Source organism: Camelus bactrianus, chromosome 29 (genome assembly GCF_048773025.1).
Source record: "Camelus bactrianus isolate YW-2024 breed Bactrian camel chromosome 29, ASM4877302v1, whole genome shotgun sequence".
Lineage (NCBI taxonomy): Eukaryota > Metazoa > Chordata > Mammalia > Artiodactyla > Camelidae > Camelus > Camelus bactrianus.
The window spans coordinates 13628283-13650125 of record NC_133567.1 but is presented as its reverse complement, the minus strand read 5'-3'; the positions used below and the strand labels follow the sequence as shown (position 1 = coordinate 13650125).

The 21843-nt window shown below is 39.5% G+C and overlaps 1 protein-coding gene across 10 annotated transcripts in view; it reads left to right on the top strand.

Moving 5' to 3' along the window:
• Positions 1-21843, top strand: part of EYA1 (EYA transcriptional coactivator and phosphatase 1) — a 284064-nt gene that overhangs the window by 171449 nt on the left and 90772 nt on the right. For 6 of the 10 annotated variants that reach the window (XM_045504410.2, XM_074355117.1, XM_074355116.1 and 3 more), the window contains 3 exons: positions 7637-7706; positions 8024-8169; positions 11757-11894. In XM_045504410.2, coding sequence (XP_045360366.1) covers positions 7637-7706; positions 8024-8169; positions 11757-11894 — 354 coding nt within the window. The remainder of the gene's footprint in view (positions 1-7636; positions 7707-8023; positions 8170-11756; positions 11895-21843) is intronic. The other 4 variants (XM_045504413.2, XM_045504411.2, XM_045504412.2 and 1 more) reach the window with 4 other exon arrangements.

The window sequence follows — 21843 nt, the reverse complement described above, 5'->3', positions numbered from 1 at the left end:
GTAGGGAGGCAGGGACCAGAGTCTAAATAGGCAGATGTGTTCTGCACGGTGTTTGTGTTTTATCCTGAGTGCCATGGGAGGTCACAGAGGAAGGGGACTGTATGATCAGGTTCACTTACAGAATGACTGCAGCAGGATGGAGGAGAGGCTGGAGAACTGAAGGGGAGAGACCAGTTAGGGTTTTTTTGCATTAATTTGGGCAAGAAATACTGAATCCCAGATATAGGGTGCTGGCAATGGGTGCGGATTAAAATGTATTTATAAAATAGAATATATGATCGTAGTGACCAATGAGCATGGAGGTGAGTGATGCAGAGAGAGGGTGAAGAGCGAGGGACCCTGAGAGGAGCGTGATGAAAAAGACAGTGGCTCAGTTTGGGGCATGTTGATCATGAAGTAGCATCCTCCTAGAGAAGAAATTTCTCATTTTATGAAATATACACTGAAATATTTATGAGTAAAGTGGCATCTATCTACCAAAAAAACGTGAGCTCTCCATATGCATACCTAGGCACCAGTAGAGAGAGAAGAAAAGATGAAGCTAATCTGATAAAGTGTTACCATTTGGGGAATCTGGGTGAGGGATATCTTGAAAGTTTTTCTCCTCTTCTTGCAACTTTCCTGCAATTATCAAATTATGTCAAAAAATTAAAAAATGAGAAACATGAATGGATTTAGCCTATAGAGGTTTCAGTGGACAAGCGAGCTTTATTCCCCTTGGGCCCCCTGGCCCATATGCCGTTTTTCTATGCCTCCACCATAGTTCCCAGCAGGTAATCTGTGCTCACTGAGTTCATTGAATGGATGGGTGACTTGATGAAGAAGGAGAGGAAGTGGAGACAAGGAAGAGAAACATGTCTTTCAAGTATGTAAGTGTTAAAAGGAGAGGGTAGTCCCTTAGGAAGAGGGCTGGGGGGTTGAGGATGGCGTTTGGAAGGTCAGGGTAGTTTTGGCTGCCAACACTGACTTTATAGAGGCAGAGGTTAATGGTATAGGTAAAGGAGATAACTGATGGAGGGAAATCTCTGATGGGCCAGCAGGGGCTTAAATTCAAAACAGAAGTGGATCAGCCTAGAAAAGGAATAGCTTTCCCACAGAAACATCAGGGAAGGTGGATGGAAAGTAAGGTAGATAAGTCTGAAGTGGAGGAGGAGGCAGTATGGTTAGGGACTTCGTGCCTGAGCCCTCTGTTCAGACCCTCCAGTGGCTCCCATTCCTCTCTGGGTGAAAGCTGAGTCATTACAATTCACCTACAAGCCCCACTAGACCCCATCGCCTGCCTCCCTTGCTTCCTGCCATTCCTCTAATCAGGGCCTTTGCCACCACAGTCCCTCTGCCTGGACCACCTCCCTATATACCTGCCCGACTCCCTCACCACCTTCAAATCCCGCCTTCTCGGGGAGCCCACCCTGCCCTCCCTATTCAGTGTGATGGAACTCTCACTATAGATTTCCAGTCTCTCTAACATGCTGAGTCCCCCACCCACCCAATAACACTTAGAACCTTCTGCAAACTACATTGTTTACTTGTGTGTTAGGTGTATCATTGGCCTCTCACCCCTACCAAAATGTAAGCTTGAGATGGCAGGGGTTTAGTCTTCATTTGTGCCTTTGTATCCTTGACACTTGAAGAAGTATCTGGCACATGTTAGGCACTCAGATATTTACTAGATGAATTCATGAATACATGAACGAATGAATGGCCTCTACTTTTTCCTCCTCAGTGACTTCTGTGTGAGAGCAGTGATGGGCTAATGAGCTTGAGGAGATGGAGACAATTAAAATAGATACTGTGAGGAACTGAGAAGTTTGAAGCTGCTTAGAAACATAAAGGAAGAAATGATAGTGGAGCTGAAAGTCCAAACACATGGAACTAATGAATGTGAAGACTTTATGGTAGAGCAGCCTTTCTATATGAGGGCTTTGCTGCCCAGGTCAGAAGACATTTATCCTGATCCAAGTTGAGGATTTTCCAGATAGGGCATGGAAGACTGTGAAGAGAAGAGAATTGAAGGTGTCAGTTAAAAAAAAAAGTTTGAAATAACTATTCACATATCTAGGAGAGATAGACAAAAAGTGAAGGAAGGGGATAATAAATTGAGAGAATGTCAGGATGCCAGGAGTCCTGCATCTCTTGATGGGTTGGAGAACAGATGAGATGGGAATAAAGGAATGAGAATTCTGGGAAAAGAAGCTGTTCCTTCCTTAATCTGAAAACTCAGCAAGACCACCACCCCAGGCTTCTGTAGTCTGTTCTCTGTATTCCCCTTCCTCAGTCTTCATCACTACTTTAAAAATTATTTTTCATTCTTTCCTCCTGTAGCCCTATGAGAACAGAGATTCTGTTTGTCTTGTTCACACTTACAGTCCCAGTGGCCATCATGGGATGGAGCCCATGAGTAATGGGCAGTGCATGTTTGTAAATAAACAAATGAATCCATTGGTGCTGTTTTAGTCCGAGACTGGAATGGAGGGAAAGGTCCACGATGTGGTCTTGAGTGTGATGGTTGACATAGAAGGCCAGAGTTGAGGTGTGGACGGGGTGAAAGAAGTGTTGGATGCATGTTCCAGGATGATGTTGGGACATCAGGGGACAGAGTCAAATACTAAAGTTTTTGATAAATGCCAGGCAGTGCTTAGGAGGTGGGTCATTCATGGAAGTGTTGAGATGTCATGAACGTCAGAGGAGGAAGGGTTTCATGCGAGAGCAGAAAAACAATGGTTTGGAAGAAACGATGCAGATGTATTTTCAGGTCTCTGTGATTCTAGAATCTGAGAGAATGAGCAGCCTTTACTGGGAAAAGACACGCAGGAGAATCCAGGGCCTTGGAGGATGGTGTTGGGGACAGTTTGGTAAGAAGACTGAAGCTGTAGGGGATCTTGTTTGCCACAGACTGATTGTCTGTTGGACTCAGAGGAAAGGATCAGGTGAGCTGCAGAATTGGATCAAGGTATAGGAGGCACAGAGAACCATGGGGATGGACTTTTATTTACTGTCTTTTCCTTTTTCTCTTCTATTCTCCTTCTCTTCCTCCTCTACCTGCCCGTGTTCTCTCCCCCTGCCCCTCTGCTTTCTCTTTCTCTCCATGCCCCTTACTTCCCCCAGCCCTTTCATGAGTAAAGATGCAAAAACCAAGGCATGCTGCATTGGCTGTGAATAGCACTTAGAATTTATAAGAAGAAGAGGAGGCTGGAGAAAGCAATCTCCAAGTGATAACTCTGAAGCCACTACGCCTCCTTCCTTTTCTGTGATGGCTTAGAAGTTCACATTTTGAATATTCTGGGTCTCTTAAGGAAAAAGACAATAAGGATAAAGAAGAAATGGAGTTATTCTGACACCGGTAATAGACTTCTCCACCTTTGTCCTTCAAGGAATCCTAGCATCTTAAAGCATTAAGGAGGCATTGAGTCTCCCTCTTTTCCAGGGACATCACCAGGTGTCCTGGTGTGGGGAGACTGGAGGAGAGGGGTTGACTTTCCAAGGCACATGGTTAAGCTGAAAAATGCAAGACCTTGTTTATTATGTTTTTAAAACACAGTGTTGTTCTGCTCATTTACTCTTCACCAGTGAAAAGCAAAATTTTAATGATTTAAATGTCAAGAGCCATTGGGGTTGAAGACAATGTGCTTTCAGGGATTGCAGAGCATCTTTGCCTGCTGCTCCTCCCACGTCCACAAATCCCAGCCTGGTTGCTGATTTGTTAAATAAAATGCCACTTGATGATACTGATCGGACAACATTGATGTCTGGCGGTGTTTGAAAACTGGGAATTTCTAAAGGAGAAAAAAAAGATCACATGTGAGAAATGTGATTTCTTTGGTTTTATAATTGTTCCTGAAAAGGTCTAACTTTTTGAATCAGATTCTTTCATACATTCTTTCATGCTATGTATTGAGCACCTACTATATGCCAGGCTGTGTTCTGGGCAGTGGGAACTTAGTAGTGAAAAGTAGACAGGGTCCCTGCTTTCCTGAAACTCCATTCTTGTGGGAGAGACAGATGATAACTAGGTAAGTGGTAATGTGGGTAAACACGCAGTAAGAAGTGCTCAGAAGAAAACGAAAGCAGATCAAAGACTATGGTGAAGAGTGGAGGGGGATCTTTTAGAGAGAAGGCCTCTCTGAGGAGAGGGCATCTGAGTGGAGATCTTAGGGAAGTGAGAGAAAAAGTTTGGGTTCATCTAAATGTAATAGGATAACAGGGCTTGGAGTTGAGGCCAAGGGAATGGGGGTGTGGAAGGATTCATGTATGTTTTGAAGAGATCACTGTTTGTTGTGTGAAAAGTTCTCTATGGTCAGTAGAAGCAAGGAGACTAGTGTTCCCCTGGTTCCAAAGAGAGGGGACTGTGTTAGCCCACATCTTTCCCAGAAGAACCACCGAGGCAGGATTCCATGTTTTGGGATTCTGTTAGGGGAACGGGCTGGGGTGGGGGAGGAACGGAGGTCAAGGGGTCATGCCCTAACCGCCCTCTCTGATGGCCACATGGGGGTGACGGAGCAGAGTGACAGACAGAGTGAGAAGTTGTCAGATTTAGCCTGTATTTTGAAGAGAGAGCTGACTGGACCTAGGATGTAAGAGTAAGGGGGAAAGAGAAGAATCCAAACTTCCTTTTAGGCTTTTGACCCAAGTGTGCAGTGGAATGATGTTGACACGAGTGAGACAGGAGCCCAGGGCAGGGGCGAGCTGAGCACTAGCCAATGCTGAGAATTTTATTGACTTTCACAGAGGGTGGACGCTGAAATATCTTTGTGTACGCTGCCACAGGGGTTGACATTTTGTTTCCTAGGGATAATGTGAGAGCAGTCAAGAATTGTAAACTGGAGGATGGACACGAAGAGGTTTCCATGTAAGAAAGGCCACTGTGGTGGCAGTTGTGAGAGTCGATGGGCAGTGGGTGGGATGCAGGGAAAGTGGCTGGATGGCTGTTGCTCTAGTCCAGGTGAGACATGATGGGGACCTGACCTGGGACAGGAGAGAAGGCATAGAGAGTACAGGCTGCTCAACAGGCACTTCTGGGTTGGGGACAGGTGACTTGAGAATTGTGTAACGGGGGAGGCGGGGGCGAAATGAGATGATTTTGAGGTTTCTGGTTTCCAGTTTGTATGAAGGAGGTCAGGAGATTTTATGTTTTGGTGGAAAGAGTAGGCATATGTGGGTTCAGATACCAGCTTTCCTTTTTATTTGCTTGAATGTGTTACTTAATTTCTATCCCCATATGTAAAATGGGGACAAAGAATCCTGTTTCTAAGCATTTTGCTGGATAGGTGGTGATGCTGTCCATTGAGTAGAATTAAAAATACTGAAGGAAGAGCAGATACGGGGACAAAGGAAGTGGGCATCTGAGATAATAAACACCTCTTACATAAACACTGTGTTATTCACTTCGTGTCATTAGTTCATTTAGTCTTCACAACAACCCTGTAGGTGTGGGTAGTGTTACTACCATCATTTCTCATGAGAACATATCCAGGCTTAGAGGGAGCAGGTAACTTGACTCAGAGCGCACAGAAGAGTTGGCTCTTGAATCCGAGCTGAAAGTAAATTCTGATTCCAGAACCTGTGCTTAATTACCACACTCTGCAGCCTCCCAGGTCTTTTTTCATGTGCGCACATATATATGATGCATATGGGCTAAATCCAAGCTTTGCAGAACCTACCTTACTCTGTGTAACAACCCTGACGTCTTCCATTCTGTTATTCTATTTGTAAAATATTGTGGAGCAGAACCTATTAAGTTGAGTTTATGCTCTTTTCATGGGTCATGACCCACAGTTGGAATAACACAGGGATAGAGCCAGGAAAGAATCAGGGATTTCTGCAGCTCTCATCATCGGATGGCTTTGGGGTTTTTGTGTCGTAGGACACATTTGTGTTGTTCATTTCATTTAAAAAAAAATTTTTTTCTAACTGTGATTATCCAGGGAAGATATTATCCCTCCAGCAACTCCGCTAGATAAATCTACTCTGTCCTTGCCCTTTGCAGGCCAAGAAGAAGGGGGGTAGGAAGGTTGTAGTCGCACATGACCAGGGCAAGTGGCAGTGCTTGTGGTCCAAGTGTTCTCTCACTAATCCCTCCCTTCTATAAATTGCAGTATTTAGCTAATCCTCCCGTGGCTACTTGTGTGTTGGCCTCCCCATGTGTGGCAGACAGAACTTGTCTGCATATTGCATCTGTAGCATCTTGCTCAGTGCCTGGAACAGAGTAGTGACCCAACACGTGCCAAGAGACAGGGGACACCAACTGAGCTGACCTGCCCTCTCTTATTAATATGGTCTTCATCTCTGCCCAACCGACAGCCAGATGGTTGAAGTCCGGCAGCTCGCAAGAGTCACTCTGATCCCCGTCTATTCTCTTGTCCCTGAGTGAGGTTTGTTCACTTTACCAGGAAGGGATTAGTCAGAGATTTTTGAGATTCGAGCCCAAATCCACCCTGTTCTCCCAAATGCAAGCTAGAAAATTACATTTGAAAAGCATAACTGCATCAATGTGATGTCATGGGAATGTATAAAACTTAGAGTCCATGGAAGCTTAGGAAGGGTCTTAATGTAGAATATGATGAATAAGTAATAGAGCCTTGGCAGACAGTGATTATTAACAGAAGAAAATAAACATTATATCTTACAGTAATTTTACCCAAAGCATGTGCATTTTTAGCCAGGAAAAGAATAGGAAGAATTTGGAGGGAAAGGGGAAATATATACATATGCAAACATGTAAATTTATGCAAACATATGCAAATGAATGTATGTAAATGTATGTGGATATTCACGTACATAGTGCTTAGAGCATATTTGCAGTGAAAGAAGCTGAGACGTACCACTTTAAGGTCTTATGTTAGCAAAAAAATGGGTTTTTTTGCTTCTTTGGTTCGGAAAGAGTGTCAGAATATTTGATAGAGTTTAGGGCATTTCTGAGATATATTGAATCAAGTATATGCGATTAAAAAGAAATGAAATTCTACTTGAATACTAAAATAATCTCTTTAAAAAAAAAAACCTTTTTTTACTTGGATGTTGAAGCTGAGCACGTATAACTGAAAGGCAAAGGACCATCCACCTCCACACAAGAATAAAACAGGCTTAGCTTGCAACTTGAGAAGTTTAAGATAGTTATAGGAATACATTTTTATTAAAAAAAAAAGTTGCTGAATCAGCGCAGGCAAATGAGGATCTGTCCTATTTCTCCTCCCCCAAGAGAAGATTAGGCCGTGTTTCTTGGTAACACAGTCGCAGGTGTGTGTGTCCCCTGGCGTACACACAACAGACCAGATGACCTTCCGGTCCTGCCGAGCCCTGCTGTTCAAGTTCATCCCTCCCCTTTCAGCGTCTCATTCCAAACAGTACTCAGGATTCCTTGTGCTCTTAAAATATTGCCCCTGAAAAAATCCTCACAGCATGCTGACAGGTATTTAAGAAGATTGTGACTATGTTCTCTTAGAGTTGATTTAAAATTAGAATCACTTAATCAGTTCCTCTAGGTTCCTTAATTTAGTTTAACTTTCTATTAGGTTGATTTATGAAATTGCCATTTCTGCAGGTCAGAAAGGTTTACAAGCTCCTGAGGTTCAAACTAGATCAACGCTTTATACATATTTTGTATTTTGTGTTGATTATTGTGCGTTATTTTTTTTTCCAGCAATTGGGAGCAGTAGCTTCAGCCCAAGACCAACTCACCAGTTCTCTCCACCACAGATTTACTCTTCCAAGTAAGATGTATTTTCTCTTAATAAGTAACTTTTCCAAGTAGCCTTTTACCTTATGTCAAGTCATGGCTTGTGCCCACACGTTACATCTTAATTTAGAGTGTGTTTCATAAAGATTTAAATGTATGTATGTAGATTTATTTGAAGCATCACCTAAGGAGAGACACTGAAGGGTTTCAGTACTTTGTATATTATACCTGAAGGTTACACTTTAAGAGACAGTCTTTAACTGGAATTTGTGATACAGTTGTTAATCAGTTATGTTGCATGTTTCCATCTAATGCATGGGCTTTCTATTTTCTGTCATTTCTGACAAATAGCAGACCATACCCACATATTCTTCCTACCCCTTCCTCACAAACTATGGCTGCATATGGGCAAACCCAGTTTACCACAGGAATGCAACAGGCTACAGCGTACGCCACGTACCCACAGCCGGGACAGCCCTACGGAATTTCCTCATATGGTGAGTAATCCTGCCACTTTAGCGATGACGTCCAGTGGGCATGCCTGTACGTGCGAATGTTTCACCTGGGTGGTACTTAAAGACTGTCCTCTTGGGCCACCTTAGGGAGGATCATCACCTTTTGTGTCCAAATTCTTAATATGATTGTTTGTAATGAGCATCATAAGAACTGGTGGCTACTTATCTTGAAGTCAGAGGTGGCAGATAGATGGCATGGTTCACATGCCCTCCTGCTCTTGGTTTTTTCCATTTATATCTCAATTCTTAATTGGCCATTTGAACACTTGGCTCTGGAATCCAAAATATTTCAATATATATTTCCGATAAAACTTCTGTGAAGGAAGTCTTTTGGCGTAAAGATTCATTTCCTGTTTATTAGATGCCTAGCTGTAATTAGATCCAAGCAGAATTTTCAACCAACCCTCACTCTAAACTTGAGGGAGGTTGTTGAGGGGAGTGTGTCATTAAATTTCCGTGTTATCAACCATTAGGAAAAGTGATTTATGTATCACAGCTTGGGCTGCACTTTAAAGAGGTAAATCAGGAAACATTTAAAACTTATATCCCTGTTTGTTGCTTCCCACCTGGAGATGATCTTTATCTCAGTGTAATTTAACTCCATTGTGACAAGGTCAATACCTGTAAATTAAAAATAAATCCAGCAAAATCTCAAAGTTTAATTTTTTAAAATCTTAGGATTCCCAAATGCTTCCTCTTCAATTGAATTGCAATGGTAATTTTAAACAAATTGCAACTCATTGGAATAGAAAAATATGGATTATTGGCATTTTGTTGAGAAATAAATAAAACCTAGTAATCAAGGAAAAAAATACAAGAAAGTTTGTAAGCAAAGACTGATAGAAAAGATACAGAATATTTTGTGATTGATATTCTAATTGTGTTTCTGCTGCTCCTGTTGTCTTGTAATAATGTTTTCTCAGTATATCGAAAGAAATAATGTTCTTCTTTAAGTATTTCCTTAACTATTAGAAAGTAAGTGGGTTTTTTTGTGTGTTTGGTTTGGTTTTGTTTTTTGGCTTTTTACTCTGTCTTTACCCTAGACCAGACTGACCATATATAAATTTCTTATAAAATACATAGAAATTAAAATGTAAACTATATATGATTTTACCTATTATCGTCTTATTTTTAAACTATCACAACTGAATGTGATCTAGCTAGAGGTTTTTCAGCCAGCCTTTAAAAACAGTCATAAAATGGACTTTCTAGAATTCTCTTTCATTTCTGTAAATTTTATTCAGGTTTCTCAAAATACTAAATATCGATCAAATTTGCATGTAATTTACTTTTAAACAATTTTTGTGCTAAATGAGGAGATGGGTTCCCTGATTTGAGTTCTGTAGCTTCAATTCTATAATGTGAGTTAAGGCAGTCTCCAATTTATATTCTCAAAATTCCTTTGTAAGCTGACTATCTGAAGTGTAAATGCATTTTCCAATACAAACAATACTCAAGTACTGCCAGACCTACCAGTGCTGCCAGAGGAAGGTACCATTCCTGTTACTGCCTTGGCTGCCAGTCACACAACTCTCCTGTTCTTTCTCCTCCCCATTCAGTCACGGCCGGGCGCTTTGCCAGTCTCCGGGCTTTGCCAGTGGTGTAGGGACTCCTCTAGTTCTAAACCATCATCAAATGTCCCTGTTGTCTCAAATAGTTGTTCCAGCAGCGTGAGATGAGCAGAGGTTCTGAGGTTAGACTCAGAAGAGCAGAGTGAGGATGGAGGTTTTAGTGTGGTAGGTGGGGGTCGGGGAGGTGGTGAGAGTAAGGCTCCGTGTAAAGGGCTTTGACCCCAGGACCTTCCAGGCTTACAGTCTCCCAGGAATAATCCCCAGTGCTGAGTGTTTTCCTGATCACCTCCTTTCTTTTCTTTTTTGTGCCTTGAGGATAGGAAGATGCCCCCAGTGCTTCTGACTAGGCAGCCTATTTTTCTTGGGCCAATGCATGGAATAATAGGTCAGTGGGGAAGAAGAGGTCGTACCATTTTTCGCTGGGTCTCCATGGAGTTGACTGACGAGATGAGTTTTCCAGCTCGTGGAGAGAAGCCATGGAGATAGGTGTGGCTGTGGGCATTTTCTGCCTCTTCCTGCTCTTCCTTACCTGTTCTTATCACAAGATTCCCATCCTGAACCTCCAAGCTAAAAACAAAGGTGGTACAGGTGTAGATGGGGAGCAGATCATCGTAGCCTCAGATGGAGAGAGAAGGGGGAAAATTGCTGCTGTGACAACATAGGAAGGAAGGGAGCTTTTAGAGCCATTAAGCCACCTGTCTTGGGCACATGCTTTTCCAGGGACCATTTATAAGTCTTGGTTATTCACTGCTTTGGGATTGCCTGTACAGAGAAAGTCACATTTTTAAAATGCTAAGTTTATGTGAAGACTTAAATGCTAAGGCTATTATGAGGTTATTTTTTAGAGCTACTCCAGGAATTAGAGTAGGCTGTCTCGGCCAAGAGTCAGATTCTTCCACTGCCTTAGGAAAGTTACCTAACTTCATTCTACTCATGAAATTCCCCTAAAATGGAAATAAACAGTGAGACTACTGTGTATTCTAGATCTCAAAGATATTATTTATCTAAAGTGCAAAGTAAAGTTATTCAAAAATGTGAATTCTCTTGGCAGGAATTTTCATCCCCTCCCTCTGTGGGAATTAAGGACAGTTGTTAACTTTCATGACTGTCTTTAATTATGATCCAGGGCTGAGCCCTGTACAGCCATACTGCCAAACCCAGCCCCTGAAATTAGGATGTCAGCCTGTCGCTTTGGGAAGTACTTGGAGGCTACAAATACACTGTTTTTGTATTGAGATATGATTTTTTAAAAAAGTGTACTTTAGGTTACACTTGAAATAATTATATTTGAATAAATATGTGCAACTACAAGGGACAAAAGGGGGACTACTGGTCAACCGCACTGTGCTGTTGATAAATCACTATGCTGTTCTACAGGATTGAGTTTTTACTATTCTGCTTCCCCCGTGCCTGCTTCCTGGTAGGTTTTGGATATTTGGGAGAAGGTTTCCCCTGTGTTGCTTAGTTCTCTGCCCAATACTGCTACCTCTGACTTCAAAGTGAGTTGTGTACTAAAATCAGCTTTGTGGTAGAAAAAGTAAAGGAAAAAAAATAAAACAAAAATTCTGTGAGGCTAGAGACTAATTAATCACTTTTTTAAAATTTTGACTCTGATGTTAATCAACATAGCAACATTTAGAATAATTTAGTTCAAATTTATTATGGCCATTTCTTCACTCTGAAGATGATCTTAAACTCTTCTAAAACAACACAACCAAGTGTAGAAATGATATCACTGGAGTTAAATTTTAGAGAAAATGGAATTCAGAAAAACAATATGGAAGAACAATGGGGATAGGAATCCAAATCTGTAATAATCCTGGTTTTTTTTTTTTTCATTGATGTGATAGTTAAGGGTATTTCACTGTAAGCATATATACCCTTGGTTATTGAGATAATATTGGGAAGCGTTTGTGACTGAATAGTTATGGGAGTATTTTGTATATTTACCAGCTTTTGAAAATGAACAGATAGATAAGCTATCACTAACTGATTTAGGTGCATTGTGGGCAGGCATCAAGACTGAAGGTGGATTGTCACAGTCTCAGTCACCTGGACAGACAGGATTCCTCAGCTATGGCACAAGCTTTGGTACCCCTCAACCTGGACAGGCGCCGTACAGCTACCAGATGCAAGGTCTGTATTCACAGTGACGTTGATCTTCTCATTAACCCTGTATGACAGTAGTTACTTTCTAAAGTAGAGCCTGATGGTATAAGTAGTGGATGATGGTGAAGGTGGACTGGGCTTTGAGGCAAGATGCCTGGTTCTAATTTGGCTCTATACTTACCTACTCTCTGGGCCTGGATTTCTAGGGAAAACATTGGATGATCACTAAGTCTCTTTTTCAGAAGGCTCAAAAATTCTTTGTGAAGTTGAAGTTTTCTGCCTTTGCTTCTATCAGTTAAGAAACGAATGGAAAAAAAAAAGTGATGTAAGGGTTGTGGTGTGATATATGCTAAAAACTGGCACTTGGTGTCAGCCTTTCTAAAAGGGCTATGTTCTCTTCATTGTCATGATCACAGCTCTAGAAATAGAGTATATGATATGTGTTGACTAAGTGATCTACCCAGGACCAGGGGATCATATCAACAGCCACTGAGTGCATCTTTAAGATATTGCTTCCAAGAACCAGTCCCTGGATTCTGATTTTGAAACTATAGACAAAACATAATGTAAGTGCAAAGCATATGGAGGGGCAGTTGAAAGTTTGCATTGTCAAAGCTGTTTCAAGAATACATGTTACTATAATTAGCAGGTTATTTACCATGCAGATGTGTCTGTGAAGTACTTGAAAATTGTTCTCGCATAGTTTAAACATTCTCCTAGTATCTGGTTTTTGCTACAAATGAGTTTAACAAATCATATTCATCCTCTTAATAGTGCCGAGCTATAGCTGAATTAAAGCCCTGATCACTACTTTTTGATTGAAGAGATTCTTTTTATAGTTTTTAATCCTTTTCTATATCTTTTATCTTATTCTTTATTGCATTAAAAATATTGTCTATTGCAGATAAATTAGAAAATACAAAGAAGCAAAAATAATTATAATCGAATATCCTATACTTTTGTTAGCACTTTGATATATGCACTATGGGATTATATTGTATAATATAGTGTTACAACCTGCTATTCTTTTAAAAAATTATTTCTTTTTTATTGAAGTATAATTGATGTACAGTATCACATAAGTTATTGGTGTACAGCATGGTGATTCACATTTTTTAAAAGTTATATTTATTTGTAGTTACTACAAAATACTGGCTATGTTCCCTGTGTTGTATGTAGCTTCTAGCTTATTTATTTTATATGTAGTAATTTGTACCTCTTAATCCTCTGCCTCTATCTTGTCCCTCCCACCTTTCCTCTCCCCACTAGTAACCACTAGTTTGTTCTCTATATCTGTGAGTCTGTTTCTTTTTTGTTGTATTCACTAGTTTGTTTTACTTTTTGAATTCCACATGTAAGTGATATCATACGGTATTTGTCTTCCTCTGTCTGATGTATTTCACTTAGCATAATACCCTCCAAGTTCATCCATGTTGTTGCAAATGGCAAAATTTCTATGGCTAAGTAATATTCCATTTTGTGTATGTGTGTGTGTGTATGTATGTGTATATATATATATATATATATATAAATAAATAAAATCTCACATCTTATCCATTCTTCTGTTGATGGGCACTTAGCAACCTGCTATTTTTAGTAACAAATATATTGTAAACATCTTTTCACATCAGTAAATTTTATTCTACAGCATCATTTTAATGGCTGCATGGTTTCGTTGCTGTACCTTATTTAGCTAACCCCCCTATTATTAGACACTAGAGCAATGCTACAAATATCTTGTGTACATCCTTAATTATTTCCTTTGAGTAAAGTATGAAATTGCTAGGTAGATGTTTTAAGCTCTTTTAAAGATTTGTTATATATTTACACAAGGAAGGAGTTGTGATTTAGAGCAAACATTAAATATTTTACTTTAAGAATTGTCATTTTGAAACATTCAAGATTTTTGTTGTTTTCATGTTCATTTTCTGAAAATTGACAAGATAAACCACTTTTTTCTTTCGTGGTTGTGTTCATCTTTGTCTTATATTTTCTTATGTTTCTTAAACTTTGGTAATATTTTATAGATATATTTCCAACTTATCATTTTTAAGAGCTTTTTTTTTTTCCTGCCCCGGAAACTAAAGTTTTCTGGGACCAGATCCATTAATCCTTTCATATGTTTGTTTTTGCCTTTGGTATAAAAAGGCCTGAATTATAACGTTTTGATTTATTTGATGGCTACAAAATTAAAACTGTCTTACAACAGATAGTATTTATTGTTAAAAGATATGACTTATGCGCTTGGTTCCAAAACTTGAAAGCTCCCCTGAAAAAGAACTGTTTCCCCACGTGCTAAATATCAGTTGAGGAAAAAGATAAAAAGAACAAGATGTGACGAAGAGACTTCATTAAAAAATTGAATAGTCTTAGGCTTTAGTAATGAAAAGCTTTTATTTGTGTCAAGGAGAGAGACGATAGACAAGCAGACAATTAAGTTGTGTGGTTGCAGAGTGTTGGGAGAGTTACAAGGGAAACAGACATCATGGTAGGTCCCACTATCCCCGCCCTGGGCATCCAGGTGTCCTTGAGGAGAAGTGGATCATAATGGTCAGAAGGAAACAGGTGATGCGCCTTCTGGAGAAGAGAGTTACCTACATGCGGCCTGAGCCCACGTTCTGCCCCTTGGTTTCCTATCACAATGAACTGAGCACAGAAATCATGAGTTGAGTGTTTAGACACTTTTATAGGAGGTCGCTAGTCAATCCTAGGTGGGTGCACTCAAACACTGCTTTTAAGAAATGGGACTTGTACTCTGTCTTTCTTTTTTCATCTCATTCTTTTAGTAGTACGTAACTATTATATTTTGCTAAATTGTCAGTCTATGAAGGATTAGGAGAAAAAACTGGTGCTGCACCTCAGAAAGTTCGAGAAATATTGTACTTGAGCACGAGTTTTATCTTTCTCTCCTCTCATATCAAAAGTTTATGCAGCAGAAATTTCCTAAGAGGACTTAACTAGCTATTGGAGTTATAGGCAGAGCTTTAGAATAAAGAGTGGAAATGAAGGAGGAAAAATCTCTTTATTTAAAAAAAAAAAGATATAAGGACATGTGTAGCCCCAAATATAGCAAATATAGCATTGCTTTCCTAGTCATTGGTTTCATTGCATCTGGGATGTTGTATTAAAATTTTTGTGTTTTTATGTATCCCCTGGTTGAATGGCCTTTCCAGAATGGGGTTTTAGATCCCATTTTTCATGACTGAAACAGATATGGGTATTTCTAGAGGTGTATTTCTGTAGTATTTCATACAAGTATTTCCATAATGGCACTTCACTTATTTTTAGAATAATCTAAAAATACGATTTTCATATAGCAAACCAGATAAGATGCTATTAACTTGAAGCTTGCCAATATGATGATAATTAATGCTACATAGTGTGCTGTAGACTCCTGATGGTCAAATTTGGATAAATAATTAAATTCCAATTAATTTGTATTTCTTAAATATTAACTGCATTGTGGAAAATGCTTCACCAGTATAAAATGATTTATGTGCCCAGTTGAAGTCTGTTGACTTTTTAAAATACCTTTTAAAAATAAAAAACTCTATAATATCTGAAATTATTTTTAAAATTTTCTAACTTCTTGTTATCCTTAATGACTAACAGCGACTTTTCTTTGTATCAGTCTTACAGCTATTAAAAATTCTTAGAATCCTGGATGAGAGTGTATGTATTTTAGTTATCTGGGAGTATTTTACCTAACTTCCTCCAAGATATTTTGAACTTTAAATTATAAGGTCTGATGATGAGTTATTCTGATTTAACTACTATAACTTCATTTTAGGATTTCACAATACTGGGAGAAATACTCTAGTAGCCCAGATGACTCAGGCTAACTCAGTAGTGGTATATATGCATATGGTGTTACACTGATTAAATTAAGGGATATTTTATCATGATCAGCTCTTTGGTTCTGTCAGATCTAGCAGACTGGATTAAGGTACAGTGAAATCTTGCGCTCTAGTGAACAGTGTCTAGTGTATGTTCCCGAGTCAGACTGCCTGTCGAACAGCCCTGCCCTTGCTCTCAGTGGGACTTCAGCATGGGACTTCACTTCTTCACGTCTCTACTTCTTTGTCTCAAATTTGGTGATAACATTACCTGTTCCCACAGTAGTGTTGTGAGATCTAATTGAGATTATCCATGTATGTTACTCTGAACAACATTTGGCACATAGTAACCATTCAAATGCTTAGTTTCATGTTTACGACATTCATTTTTATTGCGCATTTATTATATGCCCAGGACTTTGCTAATTATTTTACGTATATTATCTCATTTAATACTTACAACAACCTGGAAACAATGACTTTCAAAGGTAGGAACCTGAAAATGCTGAAGAATACATCAAAAAGGAGAATGGTTTAGAACTATCAGACCCTGCCATGTTTTCTTTTTTTAATATTCTTTTTTTTTGAAATGGAGGTACTGGGGCTTGAACCCAGGACCTCATGCATGCTAAGCATGTGCTCTACCATTGAGCTATACCCACCCCCACCCCGCCATGTTTTCTATACACATAAATGGAAACACCTATAGGGGAGGTGCTTACAGAAAACTACAAAAAAAATAATGCAGTTGCCTGTAGTGTATCTTCTCTGAAGGATAGATGTGCTCTTCAGGTAACTGAGGCACTGCGTCACACAGCTAGCCCTGGAAGTAGTCAAAAATGCCAGCTCATGAAGCTCTAGAAAGTTTTCTTTAGAGAACTCATTTCTGGGCACTGTCTGTGCTTTGGCATTTTCATGGCACTTATGGGAAAGATTTGTGTTGTAATCTGTGGATGTTGTGGCACTGCCTTGTGAACTAGGTGCCCTTGGTGCCCTTGTTTAGTCCAAGTGAACCTTCTCGATCCTTCCAGCTCCGGTGTTCAGCACTGTGGTCCATGGCAGACTTCCGTGAATCCAGCACATGCCATTTTAAGCCAAACAAGGATCAGATTTTTGTTTTAGGTGCACTGACTAATACTGAGCACATGGAGTGAAACCTCAGGGACTGGGAAATCTGATTGCTTTCACCTTTGCTGCAAGATTCCAGAAAATTCTCTTTGTGCTTTAATTGGATCTCATTTGTACATCCAGTGAAAGATTAGAAACTTAAGTTCAACAGAGAAAGACGAAATGTCTCTGTTCATAGAGAACTGTAGAGTTCCTTCCGAGGAAGTGAGATCCTTGCTGTTAGTTTTTGACATCTTCCTGCTCCCCAGAGTCAGCCTCCATGTTTCTGGAAGAGGTTTTAGATGGTGTGAGATTTTTCTTCACACACCATTGACAAACCTTATGCAAATGAGCTAGCTGAATGGGGGAGTGTAGATGGACAAGGGGTGCCTGGAGACCCCTGGGTCAACTGTGCAGATCGTGTAAATAGTGTTTTCAATCAAAGAGCACGGACACAAGAATGAAGGGGGGTGTGAGAGTGTGTGTGTGCACGCGCGCACACACATACACATGCGTACGTGTACTAAGGGCAAGAAAACTACTTACAAGAAACTTCTTCAACCTTTGACTCACTGACCAGTTTCACAGAGTATCTGCCCAGTTTGTCATGAGCAAGTTTTATTCTTTTATGCAAAAGAAGCATCTGACTTGGAAGCAAGTTTTACTTACAATTTTTTAAAAACACAAGTTCCAAACCTGTTGGTCACGTCCCCATTTATTTACCCCCACATCCTGTATACCATAGACTTAGAGTTCCATCCAACCACAAAAAACGAGAAACTGTGATCATAATTTTGAGGCTGAATCACAGGAGGACAATGACATTTTGCTTAGCAGTCTGTTTGAGGTGAGGAAATGCAAAGAAGATTTTCACAGAAAAAGCAATGAAAATGAAGTCTGGTCTCTCGACGGTTTATGCTTCAGCTTTGAAGCAAACCCAGCTTTCTGTAATAACTTAGTTCTACTGATTTTCGACAGTTGCAGGTAGGGACCATCTTTTCTCATATTTTCACCCCCACTATCTGTAAGTCTGTCTGAAATAGACAAATGTGTGCTAGGAGTGGAAAGGCTCTGTCATGATGAAAGTTAGAAATTAAGATTCATAAGGACTTTAATTCTCTTCATTTTGGGGAAATGAATTTGGAATTGAGCATCATGAAAGTCTTGGTTAGTTTATTATCGTAGTTTGTTCAAAGCAGTCTTCCCTTTTGTTCATAGTAGACGGAGCTGGTTGGAGGCATCACAGAATTGCCATCTTTGTACGGAAGTCTCTTCTGAGTGTTTTATTGGGATGGTGGGTACATTCCGGTCATTCTGCAGTGAGACGGTGTCAGGATTTGCCATGATAGATAGGAGGGACGACACGGATGCACAGGAGAGAAACCCAGAGGGCCCTGGAAACTCTGCTTTGTTTATTTTCCTTTAGGCTTTATTGCTCTCACTTAGAGAAGAAAATAACACAGATTCTCTCTCTTTGTATATAACGTTGTTTGTTCTGTTAAAGAGATTGGGGTTCCAGCCAGTGAGGAGAGTCAGTAAATAAGGGCAGAGGTTTGTCAGTGGGACATGGAGGGGTGACAGCTCTCAGCGCTTGGCACCTCACTGATCTGGGGCTCATAATGAAGTGGGAATGATCCAATAATTCTCTACGAAGGCAACCACCCTTATTTCCTCTGGGCTGCCTGTCTGTAGCTTTCCAAATATAGCTGAAGTGTTTCAGTTTATTCATGTTTTAGAACCTCAAATTGCTTAGCAAAATACACTGTTAAAGTGTTTTCATTATCTATAGAAGTGGTATTTTTCAAAAGGAAAAATATCAAACTCCAGATATATGGTTTTAAGAAAATCTATATTAAACCTTTTTAATAATCTGCTGTGATAAAACCTTTGAGATTTGCACTTCCTGGCATAAAATGACATGATAGAGTTGTAACTGGAGCCTGCATTGATGTTCAAAATTTCTCCTCAACTGCTTTGCCAGTCTTCTCACATTTATATTTTAGTTTGTGGCTTTTTTAGCATTCTAGAATTTTTTTTTTTTGCTTCAGTTGATTTTTTAACGGTAATATTTTGTTTCAGTTCTTTTGGCATCTCCTGTTATTTCAAATGACATGTGTTGAAAATTGTATGGCTATCTTTTGAAATCTGGTAATCACAATAATTAATCAGTGATCAATACTAATATTATTGATAACAAATTGGTTTTTATTAAAATCTATAGAAATAGCTCAAGAAAGATAAATGTCAAGGCTTTGCTGTGTTTATTACCTTAGTTAAAAATTATCTTTGGAATATACAAACTATTATTGAGATAAAAAGGAAAACTTGGTCATTTAAACTCCTTCTTATAAGAAAAGGGGAAAACTGTGGTTTTAAATAGCCCATCTGGCCTTCAGAGGCTTTTCCCCAGGGAGCCGCACTAACTTCTGCCACATAGATCGCACCCGATGATGGACATAGCCCATGGCAAAGAGGCCAGGGAAGGAAAGCAAATGCACTTCTGTGAAAATACACGAGGGACAGTTAGCATCCTGCTTGCCGCGTAAGTGCTAGAAAATGCTCTAAAACATGGGAAGTACAGACAGGCCCCAGCAGGTTCCAGCATTCTTACGTTGGCTGGGATTCTGGTTTTTAATGTGAGTCCTTGTTCTCTGTGAAGTAGACCTTTGACCTACACGTAACCCTTTTTTTTTAATTGAAGTTTTTTGAAGTTATAGCTGGGCAGTGCTCTCCAGCTTCAGTCTCACACAAAACTTTGATTTAATACTTTAAATCATGTTATGAATCAACCTAGACTGGGTTCTTCTTAATTGTGAAGAAGGTGTATTTATTTTTAATTTTTTTTTTCAGTTTATTTATTCAGCCAGTATTTTATCTTTAAATGTTATTGATGTACAGTCAGTTACAATGTATCAGTTTCTGGTGTACAGCATAATGACCCAGGCATACATATATATACATATATTCATTTTCATATTCTTTTTCATTAAAGGTTGTTACAAGATATTGAATATAATTCCCTGTGCTACACAGAAGAAATTTGTCTTTCATCTATTATTAATAAAGGTTTTGAGGGGTTGATTTATTTTTAAACTACAGTCGCTTAGCACCTATAGAACCAGGTGGCCCACACAGCGTCTTCTAGCAAGACTGTTTCTCATTTGTTACGGTTGACGAGACCACCACCCTTTCTCTGTAGGAACTCCTGACAGGGACAAAAAGAAAGCCAGTCGTTTGATACACTATCCTTGGACCACTTTATATAATTGACTTTTAAACTTGTTTACCAGCCTCAAAAGAGTTACAGTGGAAGGCAGCTATGCTCACCATTGTACTACAAACACAAGGAGGTTGGGATGAATTAGGGTTGGGGATTAACATTACTATATACAAAATAGATAAACAATAAGAACCTACTGTAGAGCACAAGGAATAGTATTCAATTTCTTGTAATAACATATAATGGAAAAGAATCTGAAAAGAAAAAAAAATATGTATGTATATGTATAACTGAATCACTTTGGTATACATCTGAAACTAACATTGTAAATCAACTACACTTCAATAAAAAATTAAAAATAAATAAAAAATAAAGTTATGATGAAGTCCTTTATAAATGAGATAGTTTGATACCAGATTTATTTATGAAATTTCTCAGATGCCCTTGTGTGTCCGTAATGTTTGTGGAGCCAAAAATTAATACCGTGTTTCACATTATATAATTCACTTTTGACATGACTGAATTGGAACATCTAAAGGGTGGATTTGGTGTGGTTGGGTGGAAAACTGACCTAGAAGTGAGGCTAATGGTCTTTGCACAAGGAGTCCTTGCACAAGGAAATCAACCGTTCTCTCTGCTTTTTGGAAAGTGGCAAGGATCCCGTTTCAGCTACCTCACCTACTGATGTGGCAAATAACCCGAGACAATGGAATGTGGAAATACCGAAGTATAAATGTACTATAAAAATGTAGAATGTTACTGCGTTCTGAATTTGAAATTTTTCATATGCGAGCAAGACCCTTACTTTTATCTGTAGACCCATGATATACCAATATCTGAGCTAGAGCAGTGAGATTTTATGAGCTATTCAAATGATTTGATTTGATTTGATTTAAAAATCTGCTAGATTTTCCTTCTGGAAATTCAGAAATATTTTAAATCCTTCCACAAGGAGCTTATGGGTCCTGCATTGAATATTCTTCATATAATTGCAATCTGAAGTAGTGATTATAATCTAGTTTTTAAAGCTAAGCCTTTATGCATCATCTAGTTTAAAAGAAACCAGCAAAGTATGTGTCCTTTAGGTTAAAAACTTGAGAAATCAGCAATTATGCTTTGGTTATTTTTCCTTTCCCCACTGCCCTTTTCATTGCTGAACAAATAAGGAAGTTGAGAGATGTTTTTCTTTCCTGATGTCTTTTGGGCCCATTCACATCACCCTTCCAAACAGCCTCCTACCACCACCACCAAAAAAGTCATGGAAAGGGTTCCTCCCATTCCTACACTTGATTCTTTATGACAGTTGTATCTTCACTGGACCCTGGACTGAAATTCTCAGGTACCAGCTCTGTCTCCTGCTGGTGCCCACATGACCCCCCTCAAAGGCATGAGTCAGACACAGTTTCTCCTTCTCCATGGGAGACAGGTGAGTAAATGTAACACATGGATTTAAGGAACTTATGGTCAGGATGAAAATAAGACTAATAAGGGCTCGTTCAGCGCTGTTCTAAGAACAGTGGTAACAATTTGTAGTGAGCTCTATTTCCCAGAAGGTAAAATCAGTGCAGAGGGGAATAGTCAGGGAAAGCTGATTGGGGCGATGGGACTTTAGCCAGATCTTAAACGATGGGAAATGGGGACTGACAGAGGGAAGCACTAAATAAAAAAGAGTAAGGATGAGTAAGATGAATTTTCAAGAGAGCAGGGGAGCAGGGACCTGTCCTGAATGGATAGGGTGAGCTGGGGACAGGAAGCGTTAGGAAGTTGCTTGGTGTGGGGTATTTCTCTCCTCACCACCTCCACTCCCAACTCT